The 24161-nt window shown below is 32.4% G+C and overlaps 1 protein-coding gene across 1 annotated transcript; it reads right to left on the minus strand.

The window, feature by feature from the left end:
- Nucleotides 1-7171: 7171 nt before the first annotated feature.
- LOC130590871 (NDR1/HIN1-like protein 26) lies at nt 7172-8951 on the minus strand. Its single transcript, XM_057393481.1, has one exon. The coding sequence runs from the start codon at nt 8852-8854 to the stop codon at nt 8222-8224; it is 633 nt and encodes a 210-aa protein (XP_057249464.1). The 5' UTR covers nt 8855-8951; the 3' UTR covers nt 7172-8221.
- Nucleotides 8952-24161: the final 15210 nt, after the last annotated feature.

Here is a 24161-nt window from a genome sequence, read left to right on the forward strand (position 1 = left end):
TATTTGTTTTGTTTTGTGGGAATGTTCTACCAAGGTGAATTTGCGCATAATTTTGTTTTCATGTGTTGCTGCTAGATTAAATTTCTCTAAATTTGTTGGAAATTTCTGATCTTATTCATTTTTCGCTTTGCAATTTGAAAATGTTGCCACTGCCTATGACAAATAATGGATATTCTGCACTTTGGAAATTCTATACTGCCTAACTGCCTAACAGCTCCAAAATTTAAGAAGTGGGGTTGAGGAAAGGCATCTTCTTGGAAACAAGTGACAACATTTTTCCACTTTTTTGGGTTCACATTAATCGCAAATTTGTTAAGTGGAAAATTGATCTACTCTTTGGCCTTTGTTGTGTTTTGGTGTAATAGCTAGATAAGATTGAAATCAATTTTTTTTGAAAATAAACAGAGTTTAGAACTAGCTATGCACATAGACTAGACTTATGAGTTCTGATGTAGATCAGTTTGTCCATTCTTAGACGAGGCAATGCTTAGAGATGAAGCATCAAGTGTTCTAGCAATTCTGATCTTTTAGAAAGAAACATAGGAAATCCTTGGACACTGTAGAATGGCAATATCGTTAACTATCCATATCGCTTACTTATCATCGAACTATTTGTTAGTATATACTCCCTCTGTCTCCGTCCCTTAATATTTGCGTCATTCCTTTTTGTTTACTTTTCTAAGAGTTGTATTGAATAGGTAGGTATATTTGCTAGTATGTGAGGTATAGTAAAAATAGTAAGACGCGGTAGGGACCAGGATAGTAAAAAAATGGAAATAAAACAATTATTCAGGGACAAATCAAAAAATGAAAGTGATGCAATATTTTAGGAATAGAGAGAGTGAGAAAGAAAAAAATGGTAAGAAATGGTTCGTCATTTAGTTTCTTAATATAATTGCTTGTAGCTGTTTTGTATTGCTTACTCTCTGTTTAAGTTACGCAGCATAAGTCTGCTAGCCATTTCTTTTGCTGTCAACATCAGGTTTACTGCTAACATCTTTGCTTATTGCCTTTATAATGGATTATAATCCTAGAATAAGCCTAATCTTATTCGTGCAGTGGCAAAGAGTTGGTTTTCCAGCAAAACAACTCTTACTGCTCGTTTGGTTATTGGTACGAAATGGTGGTAATTGTAATGCTTTTTAGTGCAAATTTGTGAAAGCATTCCCATGTCAATATTCATGGTAATGCTAATTTACTCCAAAACACCTATTTTCTTCCTAGAATTTCATTACCATCCATTACCACTTAGGAAAGTGGTATTGGATGGTAATGAAAATTTATGAAGGAAAACTCATGTTTTGACCTCAAGTTTCATTACCATGAATATTAACATTATAATGTCTTCACAAATTTACACTTAAAAGCACTACCATAACCACAATTTAGGGTGCGTTCTATTCAACTTATTGGACCTGAACTTATTGGAACTTATCTGAACTGAACTTATTGAACCTGAACTGAACTTATTGAAACTTATTAAACCTGATTGGACCTGATTGCACCTGATTCAACTTATTGGACCTGATTGAACCTGATTGGAACTTATTGGACCTGATTGACCTTATTGGACCTTATTGGAACTTATTGACCCTGATTGAAACTTATTAGACCTTATTGGACCTGATTGAAACTTATTAGACCTTATTGAACCTGATTGAAACTTATTTGACCTTATTAGACAAAAACATTGACCATGAATAACATAAATATTACCACTAACGTAAATACTACCCCTCAAAATTTTTTAATGGAATAATAATTATTATAATTCGTCCTTTAAAAATAATGATTATTAATTATCTCTTATGATAATTAATTTAACAAAAAAATTACTATTTATATATTTGCCTATACATAACTTTCATCACTAATATATCAATAGTGTTGTTTTAATTTTATAAAACACTAGTAGAAAATCAAAAAATTAATAATCATTATTATTATTGTTAACCTTAATTATTATTGTGTAATTATTATTATTATTATTATTATTATTATTATTATTGTTAACCTTAATTATTTGACCATGATTATAATTATTGTTAACCTTAATTATTATTATTATTATTATTATTATTATTATTATTATTATTATTATTATTATTATTATTATTATATGTAATTATTATTATTATTATTATTATTATTATTATTGTTAACCTTAATTATTTGACCATGATTATAATATTATTCAATAGCAATATGAATAATCAAATAATAGACAATAATACAAGTATAATACTATACATTGTGGTACTTTAATAAAAAATTCTAATAATAACATAATCAGCTAATAGTAATATGAATAATAAAATAATAGACATAATACAAATAAATAATAAAATAATAGACATAATACAAATAAATAATAAAATAATAGACACTAATACAAGTATAATACTATATAATCATTGTGGTACTTTAATTATAATTCTAATAATAACATAATCCCGCTAATAGTGATATGAAATTATGAATAACAAAATAGTGGACAATAATACAAATGTTTATTAAACATTGACTATTTGGACCTTATTGGACCTTATCAGACCTGATTGGAACTTATTGAACCTTATTAGACCTGATTGGAACTTATTGCACCTGATTGAAACTTATTGCACCTGATTGGAACTTATTGGACCTTATTAGACCTTATTGGAACTTATTGCACTTATTAGACCTTATTGCAACTTATCTGAACTTATCTGAACTTATCTGAACTAATCTGAACTTATCTGAACTTATCTGAACTTATTGGACCTGAAACTTAATTTTTTAAGTTGAACAGAACGCACCCTTAGGGTGCGTTCTGTTCAACTTAAAAAATTAAGTTTCAGGTCCAATAAGTTCAGATAAGTTCAGATAAGTTGCAATAAGGTCTAATAAGTGCAATAAGTTCCAATAAGGTCTAATAAGGTCCAATAAGTTCCAATCAGGTGCAATAAGTTCCAATCAGGTGCAATAAGTTCCAATCAGGTCTAATAAGGTCCAATAAGTTTCAATCAGGTCTAATAAGGTCCAATAAGGTCCAAATAGTCAATGTTTAATAAACATTTGTATTATTGTCCACTATTTTGTTATTCATAATTTCATATCACTATTAGCGGATTATGTTATTATTAGAATTTTAATTAAAGTACCAAAATGATTATATAGTATTATACTTGTATTAGTGTCTATTATTTTATTATTTATTTGTATTATGTCTATTATTTTATTATATTTGTATTATGTCTATTATTTTATTATTCATATTACTATTAGCTGATTATGTTATTATTAGAATTTTTTATTAAAGTACCACAATGTATAGTATTATACTTCCTCCGTTTCAAAATAGATGGTACATTGTGATTAAAACGGACTCCTAGGCAAAATTTCATAAGTATGTTTAAGTAGTATAAAGGAAGGTAGATTAATTCTAGTGGTCCCATGTGAAAAGGAGGGAGAAAGAAAAAGTTGGGGACCACATGTATTAATTAAGTAAAATGGTAAAAGTGTAAGGCAAAAGTTACTAAATAAGGAAAGAAAAAACAATGTAGCATCTATTTTGAAACACCCATAAATAGACAATGTAGCATCTATTTTGAAACGGAGGAAGTACTTGTATTATTGTCTATTATTTGATTATTCATATTGCTATCGAATAATATTATAATCATGGCCAAATAATTAAGGTTAACAATAATAATAATAATAATTATAATTACAATATTTTGCAATTCGCTCGTCTTTAAATAACTAGAGATAACATGTTTTCGTTACTAATAACTATGAAAGATATAAATGTTATCAATTGATTGCTTCATTATCATCACTGGAGTATCTTTCTTCATCTTCGATAATTAATAATAATTATTTTTTAAAGGACGAATTATAATAATTATTATTCCATAAAAAATTTTGAGGGGTAGTATTTACGTTAGTGGTAATATTTATGTTATTCATGGTCAATGTTTTTGTCTAATAAGGTCAAATAAGTTTCAATCAGGTTCAATAAGGTCTAATAAGTTTCAATCAGGTCTAATAAGTTTCAATCAGGGTCAATAAGTTCCAATAAGGTCAATCAGGTTCAATCAGGTCCAATAAGTTCCAATCAGGTTCAATCAGGTCCAATAAGTTGAATCAGGTCCAATCAGGTTTAATAAGTTCCAATAAGTTCAGTTCAGGTTCAATAAGTTCAGTTCAGATAAGTTTCAATAAGTTCAGGTCCAATAAGTTGAATAGAACGCACCCTTAGTACCACTAACCAAACGTGTCGTTAAGGGTTTGTTTAATAGGTGGTATTACTTCCTCCGTCTCTTAATGCTTGCTACACTTTTCATTGTGAGAAGTTTCACATTACTTGCTATACTTCTTTTTTGGGCAATAAACTCTCTCTATCTCTTTCCTCTCACATGGGTCTCTTTTCTTTTTACTTTCTACCTCTTTCTTATCCAAAATTGTCTAGGAGTCCGTGAATTAAGAAATGTAGCAAGTAATATAAAATGGAGAAAATATATAAGGTTGATGGTACTGACAACTATATGTAAATTGCATGGAAAATTCCGTTTCATTATGGGCATGGAAACCCATATCCAAAGTTTCACCTTCACCCGCTACATCTAAAGTAGAAACAAAATTTCGTTATAAAAGAATTACAAGTTTTAGAGTAGACGAGCATTATCAGATGAAATAATATTTCCTACACAAAATTATATATGAAATTATTCTTAGTACTATCATTTATAACTATCTACATAATGATATACAAATGCTGACATGTTAGCCACACGCCCACACATAATAGTTTATCAACTGTTACATTGACAAAAATGTCCTTAAGACATGTGAAGTATAGATTGAAGTGGCACCTTGACTAATTGTTTGAATTTATCTCAATATATATGTTTATGTTATTATTTTTTTTGTAATTATTACTTGTAGATAATTATTAATGGTAAAAATTACGATTTGAAGAGTGTGAAAGTTAAAATGTTTCTAATTTTTTTTAAAAAAAAGAGAAAGCAAATATAGAGAGTTATTTCGTAGGCTAACACTTGGCTACTTAGCTTCCGAGAAAAAATAAACCAAAAGGCCGGTCAAGTGAAGTTTTAATTTTGTAAAGAGTCAGATTATTTGAAGAATTGTACTCGAGAGTCCATGAACATGTGAAAAGAAGGAAACTTAGGTAAATCTACTTAATATGAGCCCACACCATACCAATTATTCCTCTATGTTTGCTAGAGAATAAATTTTCTAAATAGTCAGACTCTTTCTTACACGTATTCTACCCTTTTTCGCGGAACATCGAATGTAATTGTCTCTTTATTGATATATCATGTCATAGCAATTAGCACCTTGTCGAGAGTGAGGGATAGTCTAGTGGCTAGTGCTTCTCTCTCGATCTCAGGAGGTCCTGAATCGATTCTCACCCTTGATAAGTTGGGATCCCTTTTATTCCTCCAACTTGTCACCTTGTCTATAACTGTTAAGTTAGTATTTGTGTTTTATCTTGAAATGTTAGTTATGCTGCTAAGCTCTTATACCTTCAATTGTACCTTTTCTTCCTTCTAAAAGAAACATACAACTGCTATAGTATATTCCATTTTAAATCAGCCAACATATCTTTTCAATACCCTGTACAATTAACCCTTATTTGGAAATTACTAAGGAACATTCTTCCATCACTTTTTCACAATATTCATCAGTTTTAACTGTTTACCATGACTGCTGAAGATGACAGCACTGCTGTTAAGCTGGGGATGTCGTAACCGCCTCAGCTTCAGAGCCTGAGAGGGACATGCGTGCCATACATAGCCCAAAAACTTCAAGTAAAGAGACATTGCTTTAAACTTTAACCAACTTGATGTTTAGGACCCTTCATAAAATAAAAAAAGTTGATGTTTAGGAAAAAGAAGATAACGACATTAATTTGGTTTTTCACATGATCTAGGCACACTCTAACATCTTATTTTTGCATAATATCTTCCCATCACAATATGTGATTGCTTTTACAGTGAAAAGCATACACTTTAATCAATATTGATGTTAAAGATATGGTTTTCATAGTGGTGCAAATGTGCAATAATTGCAGCTATACATAACTGAATTTGGGGTCTGGAATTCTTAGTTTTGCCACCAGGATTTTCGTTTTACTGAGGGCATTAGCTAGGCGTTATATATGTCCATTATGCCAATATGTAGTACCCTTGTGGTTGTAGGCCATGTAGGGTGCCCAATGTTTTTTCGTGGTTCGTTACATGATACATTTAAAATTAGAAGTATGATGTGTAATATGCTTTACATTAATGTATTTTTTGTTATACATGCGTGTTTTTTTATCGTACTATTATATTATGAGTTGGATGTTCTTTTATAAATAAGAATGAATATTTTATTATTTTGAATTGTATAATCTTTTAACTTTCGAGAGTATGATTATGAAATTCGTCATGCTCTTGAATTCAATTCAAAGATTATACAATTCAAAAAGAAAAAGCTTAAAACCTTGGTTTGAGTTTCTTTTTCTTCTCCTCTTTTGTTATATTAGACTAGATTTTGAGCTTTTTATAGGAGTTATTTCTAGGATTTGAGACCACCACAAAACCAAAGGGATATGTTTAGAAAATAGATTCTATTCTTTTATAATTTATGTTTAGACAATAGATAAGGCAAGTCTTTTTCAGCTTTCCCACACACACATAATGATTTGAGTAAAAAAGCCAAAGAAAAAAAGGTGGACAATTATATTGCACATAATTCTGAATCTAAAAGTTTTCTTATTGCTCAAAGGTTGTGCCATGTACATTTCTTACTCCTATAGTTGTTTAGAAAATTTTATATTGTTATAGATTGTGAATAGATTATTGCTTGGTCAAGTTAGGTAGAAAGACATTAGCCTTTGAATCCCTAGGTTATCTCCTAACCTTTTTAAGAAATTTTCTTGCTCATTTTTATTCCTTTCCCTTTTGCTCTTATTGTAAAAGTCATGCCTCAAATGGGAAATGTCCTACCAATATAGTAATACATAAAAAATTCAGCTTGTTTATAATGTATGATGCTTTGAAAATCATGATTTTATGTGATAAAGAGATTATTTAACAGAGTTTAATTTTCACCTTTATATTAGCTTTTAATTAATATTTAGGAGTCGAGGGAGATGACAGTACGTAACCACAAACGTCAGTTCTATTAAATTGTATAGCTATTTATATTACTTGAACTCGAGAATACAATCATACAATATAATTTACAAATGTAGATTCGAGCAACAAATATATATATCACTACATTTGGCAATTTTCACAATTATTGTAACCCCCAAATTCGAAGTGTCCGATTTTCTAATTGAACACATTCAAAATTTTCATCTTAATATGTGACTACTTGAGATTGTAATGAAGAGTACGAGTTACATAGCCTGAAGTGCATAATCAGGGGACATTAGGCCCCAACCCTTGTTTCTCTGCATGAGACTGTGAAGAGTTTTTATGGGATATAAGATGACAAATGACTAAATTTGGAGGTGAGTGATTCACTTGTTGATACAAATATTCCTTAGTAGCAAAGATTTCACTTGCGCTCTTTTGTGTTTGCCCTTTTCTTCTATTTGGAATCTTCATTTTTTCAGCCTCCTTATCCCTTCTTTTCTCTTTGCTTGAAATCAATCAATCATATCAAAAGTGTAATCAGACAGTATCTTCTCATCCTTTGATTCATGATCCTCTTTTTCACCTCTCCTATACTGATACCAACAACTAACATAAAGTAATCCTAAAGTAAACTTTCTTTTTGTTTTACTACTTCTACCTATCTATGTTACTCGGACTCAGGTATTCGTATTGGACATGGTTACATACTTACATGTACAAACTATGTCAAGGTGTCGACAACTATGAAGTGTCCGAATAACATAGCTACTCATATCAATCATTATCATATTGTTCACTATATATATACCAAGACAAAGAAATAAACTACTCGCCACACTTCTCAATTCACGGACTTTTAGGCAATTTTTGAAGAAGAAAGAGGTAGAGAATAAAAAGAAAAGGGACCCATGTAAGAGGAGAGAGATAAAGAGAGTTTATTGCCCAGAAAGAAAGTGTAGCAAGTAATGTGAAACTTTCCACAATGGAAAGTGTAGCAAGTAATGTGAAACTTTCCACAATGAAAAGTGTAGCGAGTATTATGAAACTGAACTAAGATTTGTTAGCTAGTGGATCCGTTGCTTATTCTATAAGGTGGTAGAACACTGAGTTCCCTGCTTAGAACTGAGAGAAGCTGCAGGATTAAGTGGTGTAAGAGGAAGAATAGCAACACAATTAACATTAACACGATATCTTCCTGAAACCCAAGTTGCTATCTTCCATCTTATCCTGCCATCAATCTTAAGGACTAATATCATCTTCCCTGATGCCTGATCTCGGCCTACGTCGTATCGAAGCGACGGAGCCACAGGCAGGCCATTTCCTACTAGAGAAGCCGAGATTAAGTTGCTATTTTGCTGTTCTTGATAAAATGGAGGAATAGAAGTTTGTAGAGTTATTGGTTGACCTTTGTATGATGCATAAGTTTTTAACACATCGTAGTAAACTCCGACTTTTTGGTTTGGGTTTCTTGTTTCTAAAGTGATTTCAATGGAGGAGTTTAGAAGGTGAAGTGATGAGAAATTAAGCTGGTAAATGTTGATTTCTTGGAGGATGAACTGAGGTTTTACAGGGTGAAGGATGAACCAAATAAGAAGGATTAGTGAAAGAATAGAGAATGTAAGAGTAGAGAAGATTTTGAAGAGTTTTTTGTTGAAGAAGTTGAAGTTGAAACCTTTTTTGGCACAATGTTTTGGTGATCTTATGTCGATTTGAGACATTTGGAAGAAATTGAATGTGTGTACTGTGTATTAAAGTGGAAGAAGATTATAGAGAGAAAGTTGTAATAGGAGGTTTTTGCATGGTAGGGTGAGGTTCATGGGTTTAAATAAAGAAGGCCAGGGTAGTAGCAATACATCATACATGCACTAAGAAAGTAACAAAAAGTAGCAATAATTTTGCTCTTGCCCTCTTGACTGTCATTGCCTTGTTTGTGGTGGTGGAGATGTTAATTACATGATATTTTTGGGCTTAAAAAATTAGTTGTCATACCATCATCAAAGCCTCTATAGTGCTCTCGGGATCATCTAAAATTAGGTGTTTCCGCTCACATTTGTGCACATTTCATATTTTGCTCATTTCAACAAATTTTGTGACAGATGTTCAAAAATATGTGCTTGAGATTTAGGAGCATATAGTTCTACATGCTTCCGGAATCGCCTAAAAATTTCTATCTATATCATAGTATTAATTTAATATATTAAACTTTTTTTGGTTCGAAATATTTTAACATTTGTTCGGATATCTTGAATTTCTCTTTTTCATATAGAGTTCTTAATAGGTTTTCTTAACTTCTAGAGTGCATGCACTCAATGTAATTGATTAATCTTGTAAGTATATAAATTATAGAAATTTTAAGAAAAGGTGATTTTAATCAACCTCCTCCTCAATCATGTATTTGTATGAGGTGGGTCTATAACTAAACTTCTGTGGACCAAATGCTGCAAAACTTAAATCGTTTGATAAGGTTTGGAAATAACCTCCTTTTTTTTGTTTGTTTTGTGTGTTGGGGGAGACTTGGGAAATAACTTAGGTCTCTGCCTTTTGGGAAAAGTGCTACTAATTATTTACATGATATAGTGTTTTTTAGTTGCAAAAGCAATTTATATATTACACATATAAGCAAAGGTAAATCAAATCACTTTTAGCTTTTCTGCACTTTAGAATGAGTGTTCGTTACGCGACATATTCAATCATTTTACCAACAGTGCCTTAATCAGGATTTCATGGTAATTAAAAATACAGAAAACTATAAGGTATGGTAGAAAACTACAATTTCTATAACTTTGAATTTTCGGTTTATTCATCAGGTACTCTCATACTTTTCAAAATTTACCAGGCACCCCTCAGTTTCTTAATAATATATCAAAATGTCCTTAATAATTAACGGTGATTAATTCCGATCCATTAGTCATTAGTCCATCTAATCCTAATTAAGCCTTAACCTCTACCTCGTAACCCAACCCTAATGCCCTACCCCTAACCACCCAACCACCACCCCACCCCTTACCCCACCACTGCAGCCCTACCCTTCCCTCCACCCCCGCAGCCTCCCCTACCCTAACCCCATGCAGCTTCGCAGCCCCCAACCCTCGCTGTAGGGGTGGGATGGTGATTGGGTAGTTAAGGTTAGGGTATTAGATTGGGGGTTAGAGGGGTTAAATTTAGATGAGATAATTTGAGTTAGAGGGTTTAATTAACCATCATTAGTGATTAAAGACATTTGGATGTATTACCATGAAACTGAGGGTACTTGGTGAACTTTGAAAAGTGCGCGGGTATTGTGTGAATTTTCTGAAAATTCAGAAGTAATTGGTGAAAAAACGTTCTTTTTATGATTGAATATTGATGAATAACTACAATTTTGCAAATGTATTAACATAATAGCAACAACCCAACCATAATCTAGCATTGAAGGAAACATCCATCACTAAACTTCGATTAAAGTAGATAATAGTAGCAAATATGAAAAATACCATAATTCCTGGATTCAAGCTCCTTGAAATCAACCGATGAAGAAGATGATTTTTCAAAATTAAAGAAATTATTGGGTAATTATTGGGTAATTGAGCGTGACATGTATAACTCATTTTCACATAAAATACAAGAGAATTTTACCATATTCAAAAGCAATTGATTCAGAAGAAATGCATTTAAACAAGTGACCGCATTTAGGTGGTGTTTTGCGGCTTTGACAAAATGACGAATAACTATTGACATATATTTAGGGAATGAAATTTTTTTAATTTATTTTTTAAAATGAGATTTCAGTTTGTTAATTGTTAGTACAATTTAGAATCTTAAAAGTTAGTTTATACAAAGTTAAGGTTGATCATCAAGAATGAGATAAAATGACACCATCTAAAAGTCTCTCCAAAATACAAAAACTATCTAAAATTTCCCAAGAATTAATTTAGATGCTAATTTCTTAAACTTAGTGCCTCCCATTTTCAATGTCCCTAGCTATAGCCTATGTAGAATTCGTAGTGCACGTTTTCTAAAGATTTGTACAAACGAAATCAAAAGCAAACATGAGCAGGTAAACCGTAAACGTCAAGATTTTCACCATTTCAACAAAAACTGGATCATTGTACAAAAACTGGTTGGAACTCTTAGTGTGCCTTTACTTTAGAGTTGTATCCAATATAGTTGAATTGAGTACCGATTTGAGACACTACATAAAATTTGACTATAATAAACCCATCTGTTTGAACTTTGAACGTTCTTTTTCTTTAATATTTTATACTTCCTCCGTTTCTAAATAAGTGCAACATTTGCATAGTGTTTACTATTCACAGTTTAAACTTTAATTAGCTTTGGTGATTTATGGTTTAGGAAAAATATAGTCATGTGGGATCTTGTTAGATTCGTCTGAATGTGAATTTTTTTAATGTCAACTTTTTATAATTTTTACTTATTGATAATTGAATATATTAATGGTTAGAATAATGCATTGGCAAACGTGAAAACAAGAAATGTTGCACTTATTTAGAAACAGAGGAAGTATTATTGTTTGAGGAGATATGACTTTTTGGGCAGGAAGCTCATATACATACATAATACATTAAACTAAATCCAGCCTTACAAGCCATGCTATAGGATATGGGGAGAAAGATAGAGGAAGTCTATAACGTTAATTAAGATTATATTCTTTTGGACTTATTTTCAGTTTAGCAGTTCAGTTTAGTTTTTCTCAATTTAATTCAGTTCAATTTATCTCAATTCAAAAAAATGGGACCTGATAAGTCATATTTATATATAGTTTTTAGGTTCATTTAGGTTGCATTTTAGAGCATTTAGTTTCATATTTAGGTTCATTGTTGCATTATATTCTTAAGTTATATTTTTCTACTCCTATTCGGTATGCTTTCTTGTTTTTGTTGAATTTCAGGCATTGAGGACGTATTTGGAGTATGATTAGCTAAGCTTAAGGATTAGGAGCACGTGGAAAGAAGCTACAATGAATAAGGATCGTATGGATATGTCATAGTACGAGTTTGAGCAAAAACGAAGCGGAAAATCATTAGAAGAAATGTGAAAAAAGAGTCATGTCTACTCTTCTGATCATAGCTTTTGATGTACTTCTTAAAATCGAGTAATTCCAGCAGATTTGGAAACTAGACTTGAAGAGCTTTCCAACGATAGGTGGCACGCTCCGAGGAGACTTCTAGTCAAGGAGTTATGCTTTCCGGAAGATTGCACTGTTTCCGCTGGAATCTGCCACGCGTACGCGCAGATGACTAATCCGCCTATTAATGATTTAATTAAGACTTTCCTTATCTTGTAAATTACTTTCCTAGTCATATTAGGTTAAAAGATATTATTTAGATAGGTTTTTATTCTTTTTCTCTCTCCTCCTCCCTTCTCACGTTATTTTTCATATTCTAGGTTTTAGTTTTCTCTTTCTCTCTTTCTCTCTAGTTTTTAGTTGTAAACCCTAGTTTTCATTCTTCTTTATTAATTCATGAATTCTATTAGTTTCTTTCATTGATTTCTTCAATTATGTTTTCTTTTATAGTTTTAGATTTGATCTTTTATTTCATGTTAGAGTAGTTTTTATTTCTAGGGTTTTGGGAATCCATGTTTATATGCTATAATTTGATTGATATTTATTTATGGTTTGATTAGTTATTGATATCTCTAATTGATTAGTGTTTTATTGTTAATCTTGCAATCTGATCAATTGTCTGATTAAATATTGTTAATATCGAGTCATAGATCGAGAGATAGTACTCTTTAGAGGCTTACCTACAATTAGCAAATCTGATTATGTTGAGCGATCGTACTAGCATATGTTGATTTGAGAGCGTTAATGCCTGACCAAGGATTAACCTGTGCTCTAGATATCTGATTGATTGAACTATTGATGATATTTTGATAGATTATAGTTATAAACATGGTGAACTATTACCCTAGATCCTTTTTAGTTTGATTTTCGTAGTTTGATTAGTTTAGAACTTTAATTCAATTATTCATGATCTTGTTTAGTTTCTCCATATCTTAGAAGCTAGATTAAACGACCATCTCTCTGTGGATTCGACCCTACTTACCCTACTACATTGTTAGAAGGTTTTGCAGGAATTATTTTTGACGGGTGTACGACAACCTATCAAACTTTGGCGCCGTTGCCGGGGAGACGGTATTGTTTTATTTAGTTTTTATTGTTGGTGAGACTAAATTGTATATATATATTTTTTTCCTTTTTGTGAATATTTTTATTTTTTTATCTTTTTTTTTTTTGTATCATGGAGTCATGCTATTTTGATGATGGGGATAATTATTTTGCTAGGCAACATAGTAGTAATTCTTGGAATTCTCATGTTTACAGTTTTGATGCATCATATGAAAATCCTCCAATTTTTACATGAGTTCTCCTGAATTACCTCATATGTTATGTGAACCCCATGTGCATGGTAGTAATTCTAGAGCAATTTTTTCTTTTCCTCAGTATGAGAATGAAGTGTTTTGGAAGTATTATCATAGGCTTGGTGATTTTATTGGTCCTAATCATGGAATTGAATTATGGGATATGTGCCTAGTGATTTATGAGGGGTTAAATGATGAAACTAGGATGGTGGTAGAATCTATGTGTAATGGAAGATTTTTATTCCAATCACCTGGTTATTGTTGGGATTTAATTATGTGGTTGGCTAGGGATACTTATGAGTGGGAGATGTCTTCATCTGCTCTTCTACCCCAAACTTACATGACACCACCTTTAGTAGATGGTTTTGACCCCTCTTTCCAATTTGAATGTCAATCTGCTCAAAATTCTAACCCCAACCCATTTACTTATGATGATAATGAGGGGTGGATTTTTAATGAGAGCTATTTGGATGATGATAAGATTGAGAGAAGTGCTAATGTGATGGATGTTTGCAGGAGGAAGAAATCATGGTTGAAATTTTCTCTTCGGAGGAAAGTCAAGTTGAGAGTGAGGTGATTTATGAGTCTTTATCGACACCGTATACTGTTTTTGAGTCTCATGTTTCCTTTTCACAACCATTTGGCCTTATTCCTTCTTCTCCTATATTATATCCTTCATCGTTCCTTCTTTCTCCCCCTTTGAATGACTCACGTGATAACGTAAATAATGTACATTTAGTTTCTTTTTCTTCTTTTGAGTCATGTAAAAAGACTAACGATTTTTCTTTTTCTCCTTCTTGTAAATATAATTTTTCCTTTGATTTTTCTTTTTGTAGTTTTAATAATTCTTTAGTATTAACTTTTTTCATTTTTCCTTTTTACTCTTATATAATCTGCTCTGAGATGTCTGCAGGAATATATGATAAGCTTCTTAGAGCATTGAACTATTATGAGTGATCTACTGGTCTTAAACGGTCATGCAAGACCTTAAATTTGCACTTCTCGGGAGGCAACCCGAACATTAACTCATTTTCTCTCTTCTTTTCTTTACTTTTTTTTTTGTATGATTTTTGTCTTTGTTTCTTTTTTTTTGAGTGATTTTACTGATTATGGTGTGTTTTGTGTATTTGTTGTAGGTAGAACGGGTTTAAAAAAAAAAAGAAAAAAAAGAAAAAAAAAAAAGAGACTGGACCGGGCAGAATAGCCCCACCGGGCGCGCAAGCACATTATGTAGATCTTCAAAAATTTGTCCAACTGTTTCTTGCCCGGTTGACCGGGCCAAATGGACTGACCGGGCGGATTTTCAAATGGTCGCCCTGCATCGCACCACACCGCCGGCGACCCCCCTGCGCGGAACCACCATCTCCGATACCTCGAAATCCTCGCGACCCCCTCCTGGTCCTTGCACCACCAGTAGCCCCTACTCATTCTCACGTTCTTATCTTTCCTTCTTTCGCCACCTCTTCAGCGCACAACACAACGCACCACCCTCACCCACCATTGCACAACCGCCCCTTCTCCTCCTCTTCGCGTCTGCTGCTCTCCCTCCTTTCTCCGCCTTTCTCTTCTCTACCCACGCCTGGTCCTGCGAACCACCGCCCCATTCTTCCCATCGCACCTGCGCCCCGATCGTCACCTCCTTCGACCACCTACAATAGCCGCAAACCCACCTATCATCTCTCCTGCATCCGACCACCTTCCATCCTCCTGCCTTCGACAACCCCAGCCAGCCTTCCCCTGTTTTCTGCTCTCTCTCTCTCTCCTTGCTTTACTCTGTTTCTTTCGGTTTTTCTTTTCTTTTTCCTATTTTTTTTTCGATTTCTTACTATTGTTCCCTAACTTCCCTTAATGAACCCAACTTTTCTTTTTCATTTTTTTAATCTAATTTTTTTTTTATCAATGTTGTTTAGGTGTCTCTTCAAGTGGCTACAAATTGATTCAAGTTCGTCTCCAAGAAGCAATGCCATGTGCTTTTTAAGCTTATTCGACACATCAGTTGGGTAGTATGCCTTCGTATTCTATCTCGTTGATGCTTTTGATGTTCTTATCAATTTTTGCTTGGATTTGTTGTACTTGTTGAGTTCTTACGACTACATTGATTTAACTCTTTCATTGTTGGGGTTTATGTGCGGGAATAGTGGTGAATTGTGATGTTTGACGGAGTATGTGATTTGGTGATTCCGGGGTTGCTTTTCATTCCTTTTCTAAACTGGTTTATGCAGTGAGGACACTGCAAATTCTAGCTTGGGGGAGGAATATTCTATCTTTTATTGCTTTTTAGTGTAGATTTCATTGCTTTCGTAGGATGTTGCACGGTTTGTACTGCTTATTAGGAGTGGGAGTTTACGTGTAACCAAAAAAATTGTACTGCTTTCTTAGTTGCATTAGCATATTTCATCTCATATTAGATTTCATCTCATTTTAGTTGCATCTATGAGACTACTGCTAAGATTTTTTGAGAACCTTGCTGATATTTTACTACATTTGTTAAGTGTCACTCATCTTGTTCATGATACTTCATAGCATGATTGTTTCGCAACTGATTGTTTGTGGTAAGATTGATTGATCTCTCTCTGACTTGATTTAACATTACTATGCAGACACCTTAACCTAAGTGAGCTTCTGTGCCTATAAACTGACGTATCTGTGTCAGTTCTGTTCTTTCATGTGTGATTAGTTCCTCGTTGTTGCATTGATCTTGACTTTGACTTGGTACCCTTAATATTTGATAGTGCATACATTTTAATATGATTGAGGCGTTTCATTTGATGATCTTAGCTCCAGAGTTATTCTTGTTTTCGTATTATCCTTCCTCTAGCCCCGCTGAGCCTTTTCAGACTTTGTTTGATTGATACCTATATTACAAGTCATTGGCCTCATTTGATTCTTGTCCCAAGCCTAGCTTGGGGGAGCGAGTATTGTTTTGGTTTGGTTTGTATTGAATTGAAGTGCTCTATTGTGGTTAGAAGAATGAAAAATATGTTTAGTGAGCTTGGAAATTGAAATGAAAGTTTGTAAAAAAAAAAAAAAAAAAAAGTGAAAAATGAAATGAAAAAGAAGTGAAAAAGAGTTGTGAATAAAGTGAAAAAAAAGGGTTATGATTGAATTTCTTAAGTGAAAAAGGTTGTTGATTAGATTTGGAGATTGTTGGTTGTTGCATGGAGTTGTTATGACCTTTTATGGTCATGTTTTCAGTTATATGATGCTCCCCTTCTTGGTTTTTCCACCACAATTCCCAAATTATTTTCCATACCTTTAACCTCAGCCCCATTACAACCCTTAAAAGTCCTCTTGATCATCGTGTATTGTATTGTTGAGTATTAAGTGAGTCAAAAAGTCAAAGTTAAAGAGTATTTGCTTCATCTGAGTCGACTTGTTTAGGTTGAGAATCATTATTTAACCCTTAAACACATGAGAGATTTGAGTGCACATAACTATAGTGAGGTCTGTCATGTTTGGTTAAATCCAGTTTGGGAGAGATGGTTTGTGGTATGATTGGAAAGTCGATTGCGATACATGACATGCTATGCAGCTTTGTTCGAGATTGTTTCGATGCTTGGTTTATGTAGTGATTATATCTCTCGTGTTCTCAATTGAGTGTTTAGCCCTGTTGTAGTCCTATATTGTAGGTTGTCTAACTTTTCCATGTCTATGTCTTATTGCTTGAGGACAAGCAATGGTTTAGCTTGGGGGAGTTTGATAAGTCATATTTATATATAGTTTTTAGGTCATTTAGGTTGCATTTTAGAGCATTTAGTTTCATATTTAGGTTCATTGTTGCATTATATTCTTAAGTTATACTTTTCTACTCCTATTCGGTATGTTTTCTTGTTTTTGATGAATTTCAGGCATTGAGACGTATTTGGAGTATGATTAGCTAAGCTTAAGGATTAGGAGCACTTGGAAAGAAGCTACAATGAATAAGGATCGTATGGATATGTCATAGTACGAGTTTGAGCAAAAACGAAGCGGAAAATCATTAGAAGAAATGTGAAAAAGAGTCATGTCTACTCTTCTGATCATAACTTTTGATGTACTTCTTAAAATCGAGTAATTCAGCAGATTTGGAAACTAGACTTGAAGAGCTTTCCAACGATAGGTGGCACGCTCGAGGAGACTTCTAGTCAAGGAGTTATGCTTTCGGAAGATTGCACTGTTTCGCTGGAATCTCCACGCGTACGCGCAGATACTAATCCGCCTATTAATGATTTAATTAAGACTTTCCTTATCTTGTAAATTACTTTCCTAGTCATATTAGGTTAAAGATATTATTTAGATAGATTTTTATTCTTTTTCTCTCTCCTCCTCCCTTCTCACGTTATTTTTCATATTCTAGGTTTTAGTTTTCTCTTTCTCTCTTTCTCTCTTTCTCTCTAGTTTTTAGTTGTAAACCCTAGTTTTCATTCTTCTTTATTAATTCATGAATTCTATTAGTTTCTTTCATTGATTTCTTCAATTATGTTTTCTTTTATATTTTAGATTTGATCTTTTATTTCATGTTAGAGTAGTTTTTATTTCTAGGTTTTGGGAATCCATGTTTATATGCATGATTTGATTGATATTTATTTATGGTTTGATTAGTTATTGATATCTCTAATTGATTAGTGTTTTATTGTTAATCTTGCAATCTGATCAATTGTCTGATTAAATATTGTTAATATCGAGTCATAGATCGAGAGATAGTACTCTTTAGAGGCTTACCTACAATTAGCAAATCTGATTATGTTGAGCGATCGTACTAGCATATGTTGATTTGAGAGCGTTAATGCCTGACCAAGGATTAACCTGTGCTCTAGATATCTGATTGATTGAACTATTGATGATATTTTGATAGATTATAGTTATAAACATGGTGAACTATTACCCTAGATCCTTTTTAGTTTGATTTTCGTAGTTTGATTAGTTTAAAACTTTAATTCAATTATTCATGATCTTGTTTAGTTTCTCCATATCTTAGAAGCTAGATTAAACGACCATCTCTCTGTGGATTCGACCCTACTTACCCTACTACATTGTTAGAAGGTTTTGCAGGAATTATCTTTGACGGGTGTACGACAACCTATCAGGACCTAAGTACCTTAGTGGTCTGATTTCAAACATGAACCTCTAAGTTGTAAAGTAGAACTCTTATCACTAAATTAAAATCTTTAATTATGCATTTGAGAATAAACAAAAGACAACAAAATTGTCAAACATGCAAACCGCCCCCATTCTAGATTTTTTGGGGAACATTTCTTTAAGTAGGAGGGGGTTTAATGGTCGCGATGAGATTTCCACTTATGATTTCAGGGCAACTCAGTCTGTATTTTCTCAGTTTGTCGATTTTGACTGTACGCATTTGCCAATACAATACTTTTTTATCTTAAATATATTTCGTTATTACATATTAGTAAGACTTATAACGATTGAACATTAATAAAGTAACAATTGACATGAATCAAACAAATCCCTGCATAACTAGATTTTTTCTTATATATTGAGAAGAATATCGAAGACTCTCTCTAAATGTGAAAGTGGTTAAGATTCCAAGTGAGCAAAGTAGCAAGCTAAAAACATAAAGAGGGAGTATTTGTCAAAGATATAATGCACACATAACACATCCAATCCTTACTAGTTTTGTGCCACATCTCTTTTTCATACCTTAATTATATATTGTCTCAAATCTCAACCCCTAATGGCATTTTTCTTTGCTGAATTTTCTTCTAGAATGAACTCGTGAACATAGAGATCCAAAAATCAATTTCATTATGGAGTTTTGTTGCTGGAAATGGGATCTTTCTTCTTACACAAAGAGAGTCTAATAAAATTAGCCTTTCTAGATGTTAGATAAAGGTTCAACCGTGAATATACATTGCAGATTTCTAATTTGCAAAAGAGAAGCACACTTTTAAAAGTTGGTTAGTTGTATAACTTTATGTGAAGGGAGGGGCATTAACAAATAACAATCAATAAATAAGCGGCCCCTCATTTTATCATGGTACACCATAACACCAACCTGATTTTGTGTAACATGCATGCATGGATATTGGATAGTACTAGTAGTCATATAATAGTACTCATTCGTGTGGCTACTGGTCCGGGTCAACCCCATCCTAACCGATGCAGCCTGAAATTCAAGTCACCTCCCAACTCAATCCAATCACAAGTCAAGGCTGAACACGTCCTGGTCATATTGAACGGTTCGTTCGGTTCAAGCTTTTAACCCACGGTTTGATTCGACTTAAGTCATTTTGACATAGCCTCGTTAACTAAAGCTAACTATAAGAAATTAGCAAAAAAATAAAAAAAATAATAGAAAATAGTATCTTTTTAAGTTGTCCAGAACCTTTATACGGAAAAACTATTAGTATATTAATGTATGTGTAATATGTGAATATTGCATATCATATATAGTAACATTTTTGTGATTTGATTTCAGAGAGAAAATAATCAAAATTTTCAAAATACCTCCTAATTTTTTTTTTTTAAGAATCCTTGGATCAAGTATATATATTTTTCTCAAAATTATACCACATTAAAATATGCATGTAATATGCTAATATTACATATCGATGTGATATTTAGGACATATTCCACCACATGTGTCTTAAAAAGTCTCATGGCAAGAGTTTAGGACTTTAGGCTTTGGCCCAACAGGCAACAACCAATGCTAAGTCTGGCATCATGCATGTATGCTATTGTAGGCTATTGGCATGTAAGATGGGAATGATCGAGGTCTCGTTTAATTTTTTGCCTACTATTTTGAATAGATCCTTATGAAATACAAGGAAGCCCATATAATTCTTTCAGTATTAACTACTCTCTCTGTTTTTTTTTATCTTTCTCACTTGGAATCTTGACACTATTCATGCATAGAGAGAATCTTCTCAAATGTTCTCAATTTATAAGAAAAAACATAGTCATGTAGGGTCTTGTTTGATTCGTCTCAATTAGTACTTTATTAATATTCAATCGTTATAATTTTTACTAATATATAATGAAATATATTTAAGTTTTGAAACGTGCATTGGAAAACGCGCACAGAAAAGTAGGAATGATAAAAAAAACAGAGGGAGTATTAACCTAAAACGTTATTTATCTAGTGATAATGTCTTGATGAAAACTATAAAATAAGCTTTAGCTTAACAAAGTTTCCCATCGGACAAACAAAATTAAGTCGTCAAATCTTACAATCTAACGTCGTCTATAGACGATGCTATCTAATTCAATTGATGATTTATTATATGTTACTCTCTTAATATAATTTTCGCTAATCTAAAATTTGATATAATTAATTCCCTAAACTTAGCTGGTTTGAACTTATTGATCGTCAACTTAACTTATTATAAAACTAATTTTATTTGTGAACTGAAATTGGGTAGCCTGTATTGACCATAAACTTAACTAATCGAGTAATTGGTACTTGTCAAAATTTAACTTTTATAGACTTATTAATCCTACACTATAGTCATATAATGAATTTATTTTTACCTCAATTAAGTGAAAATAAAGTCAAATGCATATTGTTTAAGACACAAAATTAAATTTCATTTATATCATTATCCTTTTTATTTATTTTGCTCAAATTATTGGAGTTATTCACAAACCATTCTTTTAAGAACAACATCTTCCTCGCTAGGGAGAAATCATCTCCATGCATGGGTGGCAGACTTGATAGGTTACTGTACAAAATAAAAGGAGGTTCCACCTTATAATTATACGGCAATAAGGGGAATAGCCCCTTAACTTTGCAATATAAACTTATAAAGTGAACTTATCCCTCTTCTTTTATATTAATGTGGGACACTCATATGTGTTGTGTGATATACGTACATCATAGCTTCAACAGTTACAACTTACATATACCTAACATGCATGATTAATCGGAAGATATACAAATAATGTTAAATTGATTCCAAAAAGAGTATAAATTGTTGCTAACCAAAAGTGGCAAAAGTTAATTAGGAAAAAGAAAAATAAAACTTGGCTGTTAAATGAACTTTAATTAATTAGCTTAAGTCTGGGATAAAAGAGGTTATAACGTATAAGTCATAAGTTATACTCCCTCCATTTCATTTTAATCTACACACTTACATTTTTCACGCATGCCAATGTAAAACTTTGAGGACATATATCTTTAGTTTTGTATTTGTAAAAACTATAAAAAGTACATATTAATAAAATACATACTAATACGAATCTAACAAGATCCCACATGACTATGTTTTTATTCACGTATAAATCACAAACGAGGGTCAAAGTGCAATTTATAAATAGTGTAAAATGTCAAAGTGTGTAGATTAATATCAACCAGGGGGAGTATATATGTTGATTATTGGATTCATCATATAGCAGTTGGGAATTTAGGATGAGAAAGAGTTACAAAAAGGTAAGAGAAGACATGGAATCTGTAGTGGCATACTTTTTGCAAGTCTCTAATGCAATAAACCAATCCTAATGGAGTTGAATGGGCTATATTATGTCCCATGTAGGATGTAGTAGTTACTTTTACATTAAGAAAATAGTAGTAGTGCAACCTTTGGACTTTGGAGCAATAATTTATTTAAGGGTGTGATGAGGGTCAACCTGATAACAACTAACGTGTAGTGTTAGCAATTGCACTTTGCACCCAGGAAAAACTGTACTTCTGTAATATTATAGTGTTTATGTAAATTATTGAATAGTAAGTGCATCAATAATATCCGCCAATCATGGACACTGGTGTGTTTACATTAGTCATTAGATATGAGAGGTCTGTAGCTAATGAAAATGACTCATTGAATCCAACCTAACCACATTCCTTTGGTCCAATCAATATTGTTTATCTAATGTATTTTATAGGAATGGTTAAATATTGTTTGATGTTTCATGGTAAATGAAAATTCTCATGGGAATTTCTACTTATGTAGGTTCTTAATTCCTCCATTTTATGGGAAGTGAAACTTCCTAAAAAAATTATATTTCCTATGAATTTGTCAACCAAACAACATCAACAAATTCAAATTTCCTAGATTTCTGCTGACTTTTGAGACTAACAATGTCAACCAAACAACACCTTAGTATTCAGAAATTGCTCGTGTTCTAATATATTATTATATATATTTTCCGTTTTTTTTACTTTGATATGGTTGAAATTATGTATTGTCAAGTATAGAAGTCAAATTATTGCAATTAAAAAAAACATAAAAAGTTTTTTAGTTTTTTTTTTATCATTATTATTATCTCTATGGACTACTGTCTACTTAAAAGCTAACGTACGTGGACCTTTGTATGATAAGAACTCTTGTCCCGGCCTCTTGACAAGCTCGTCACTTCACGTAACTGGACCAGCATGCTTTGGTTGGTTAGGTTTGGAAAAAAATGTTGATAATATGTAAAGTGCGTCGGACTTTTATCCCTTTACCTGAGTGATTAATCATTTATTGAGTTCAACCATATTAATGAAACTTATCAAAGTTATTTTCCCACCCCCTCAAAAAAAAAGTTATTTTCCCACATACCTTTCTTCGCGTCTCAATCCTTTTATTGCACTACTAGTACTATAGTTCCATGCGCAATCGAAAGCTATTGAAATGATTCGACGAAATATAGAAAGATCAACTTGTGAGTCGTGCCTTACTAGTTACAACCAAGTATTAGCATCCAGTATGAATCTCGAGTCCCGACATTGGCAAGGTTAAGCTCGTATCTGGTCCACGGACAGAACCAAAAAAAAATTTAGAGTAGACAAAAATATAATTTGTATTTTTAAATAAAGTCAAATATAAAAATTAACCAATTTTATTTTGAAATTACATTTTTAACCTTAAGTTCTAGGAAACTACAAAAGTTAGTCGAAGTTTGGTTCACTACTGACCTGGTCCAAACTAGAAGAGAGGTTGCTTCCGTCGTCAATCTTTGCATCATTAACAACCATCACTTCCCACTATGTGGATTTCATAAACTAGAAGAGGGGTTCAAATGCATTACTAACGACCACCACCACTAGCGACACTATCATCAACTTATGCATTACTAACAACCAACGCCACACCACCTATAATTGATAGGTCCATATGTACGTACCTTACGCATACTTCCTCTGTTTCTTAATATTTGCATCATTTAATTTGCACAGTAACTAATATTCATCAACTAACCTTATTCTATGTTCTTTCACAAATATGCATTACTAACCTTATTCATCAACTTATGCATTATTAACAACCACCACCACCTATAATTAATAGGTCCAAATATACGTACCTTACGCATACTTCCTCCGCTTCTTAATATTTGCATCATTTGCATAGTAACTAATATTCATCAATTAACCTTATTCTCTATTCTTTCACAAATATGTTAGAACAATATAGTCAAGTGCAATCTTATCTCATTCATCTTAATGCATAAACTTTTTATTTATACATAATTAAAGATATTAAATCCACTCAAAAAAAAAAGATATCTATACAAATATATTAAAAGGCGTATGTGATATTGTATACACGCCACGTGTCACCTCTGTTACTCCACTAGAATTGTCCAAAGTGTACATAAGTCATGTCGATTCACAAAACTAAAATTAGCTTGCAACAAGATTCGAAGTCGTGACCTCGTGGTATTATGACATGACACAATTACCATCTCAACCAACTTTAAATTATGCTTTGAGTGTCCACAATAAAATTTAAATTACCATAT

The sequence above is a fragment of the Beta vulgaris genome, chromosome 3, assembly GCF_026745355.1.
Source record: "Beta vulgaris subsp. vulgaris cultivar EL10 chromosome 3, EL10.2, whole genome shotgun sequence".
Lineage (NCBI taxonomy): Eukaryota > Viridiplantae > Streptophyta > Magnoliopsida > Caryophyllales > Amaranthaceae > Beta > Beta vulgaris.

Excerpts from the sequence above, each read along its gene's own strand:
- LOC130590871 (XM_057393481.1), bottom strand. The coding sequence starts at position 8,854 with ATGTCTCAAATCGACATAAGATCACCAAAACATTGTGCCAAAAAAGGT.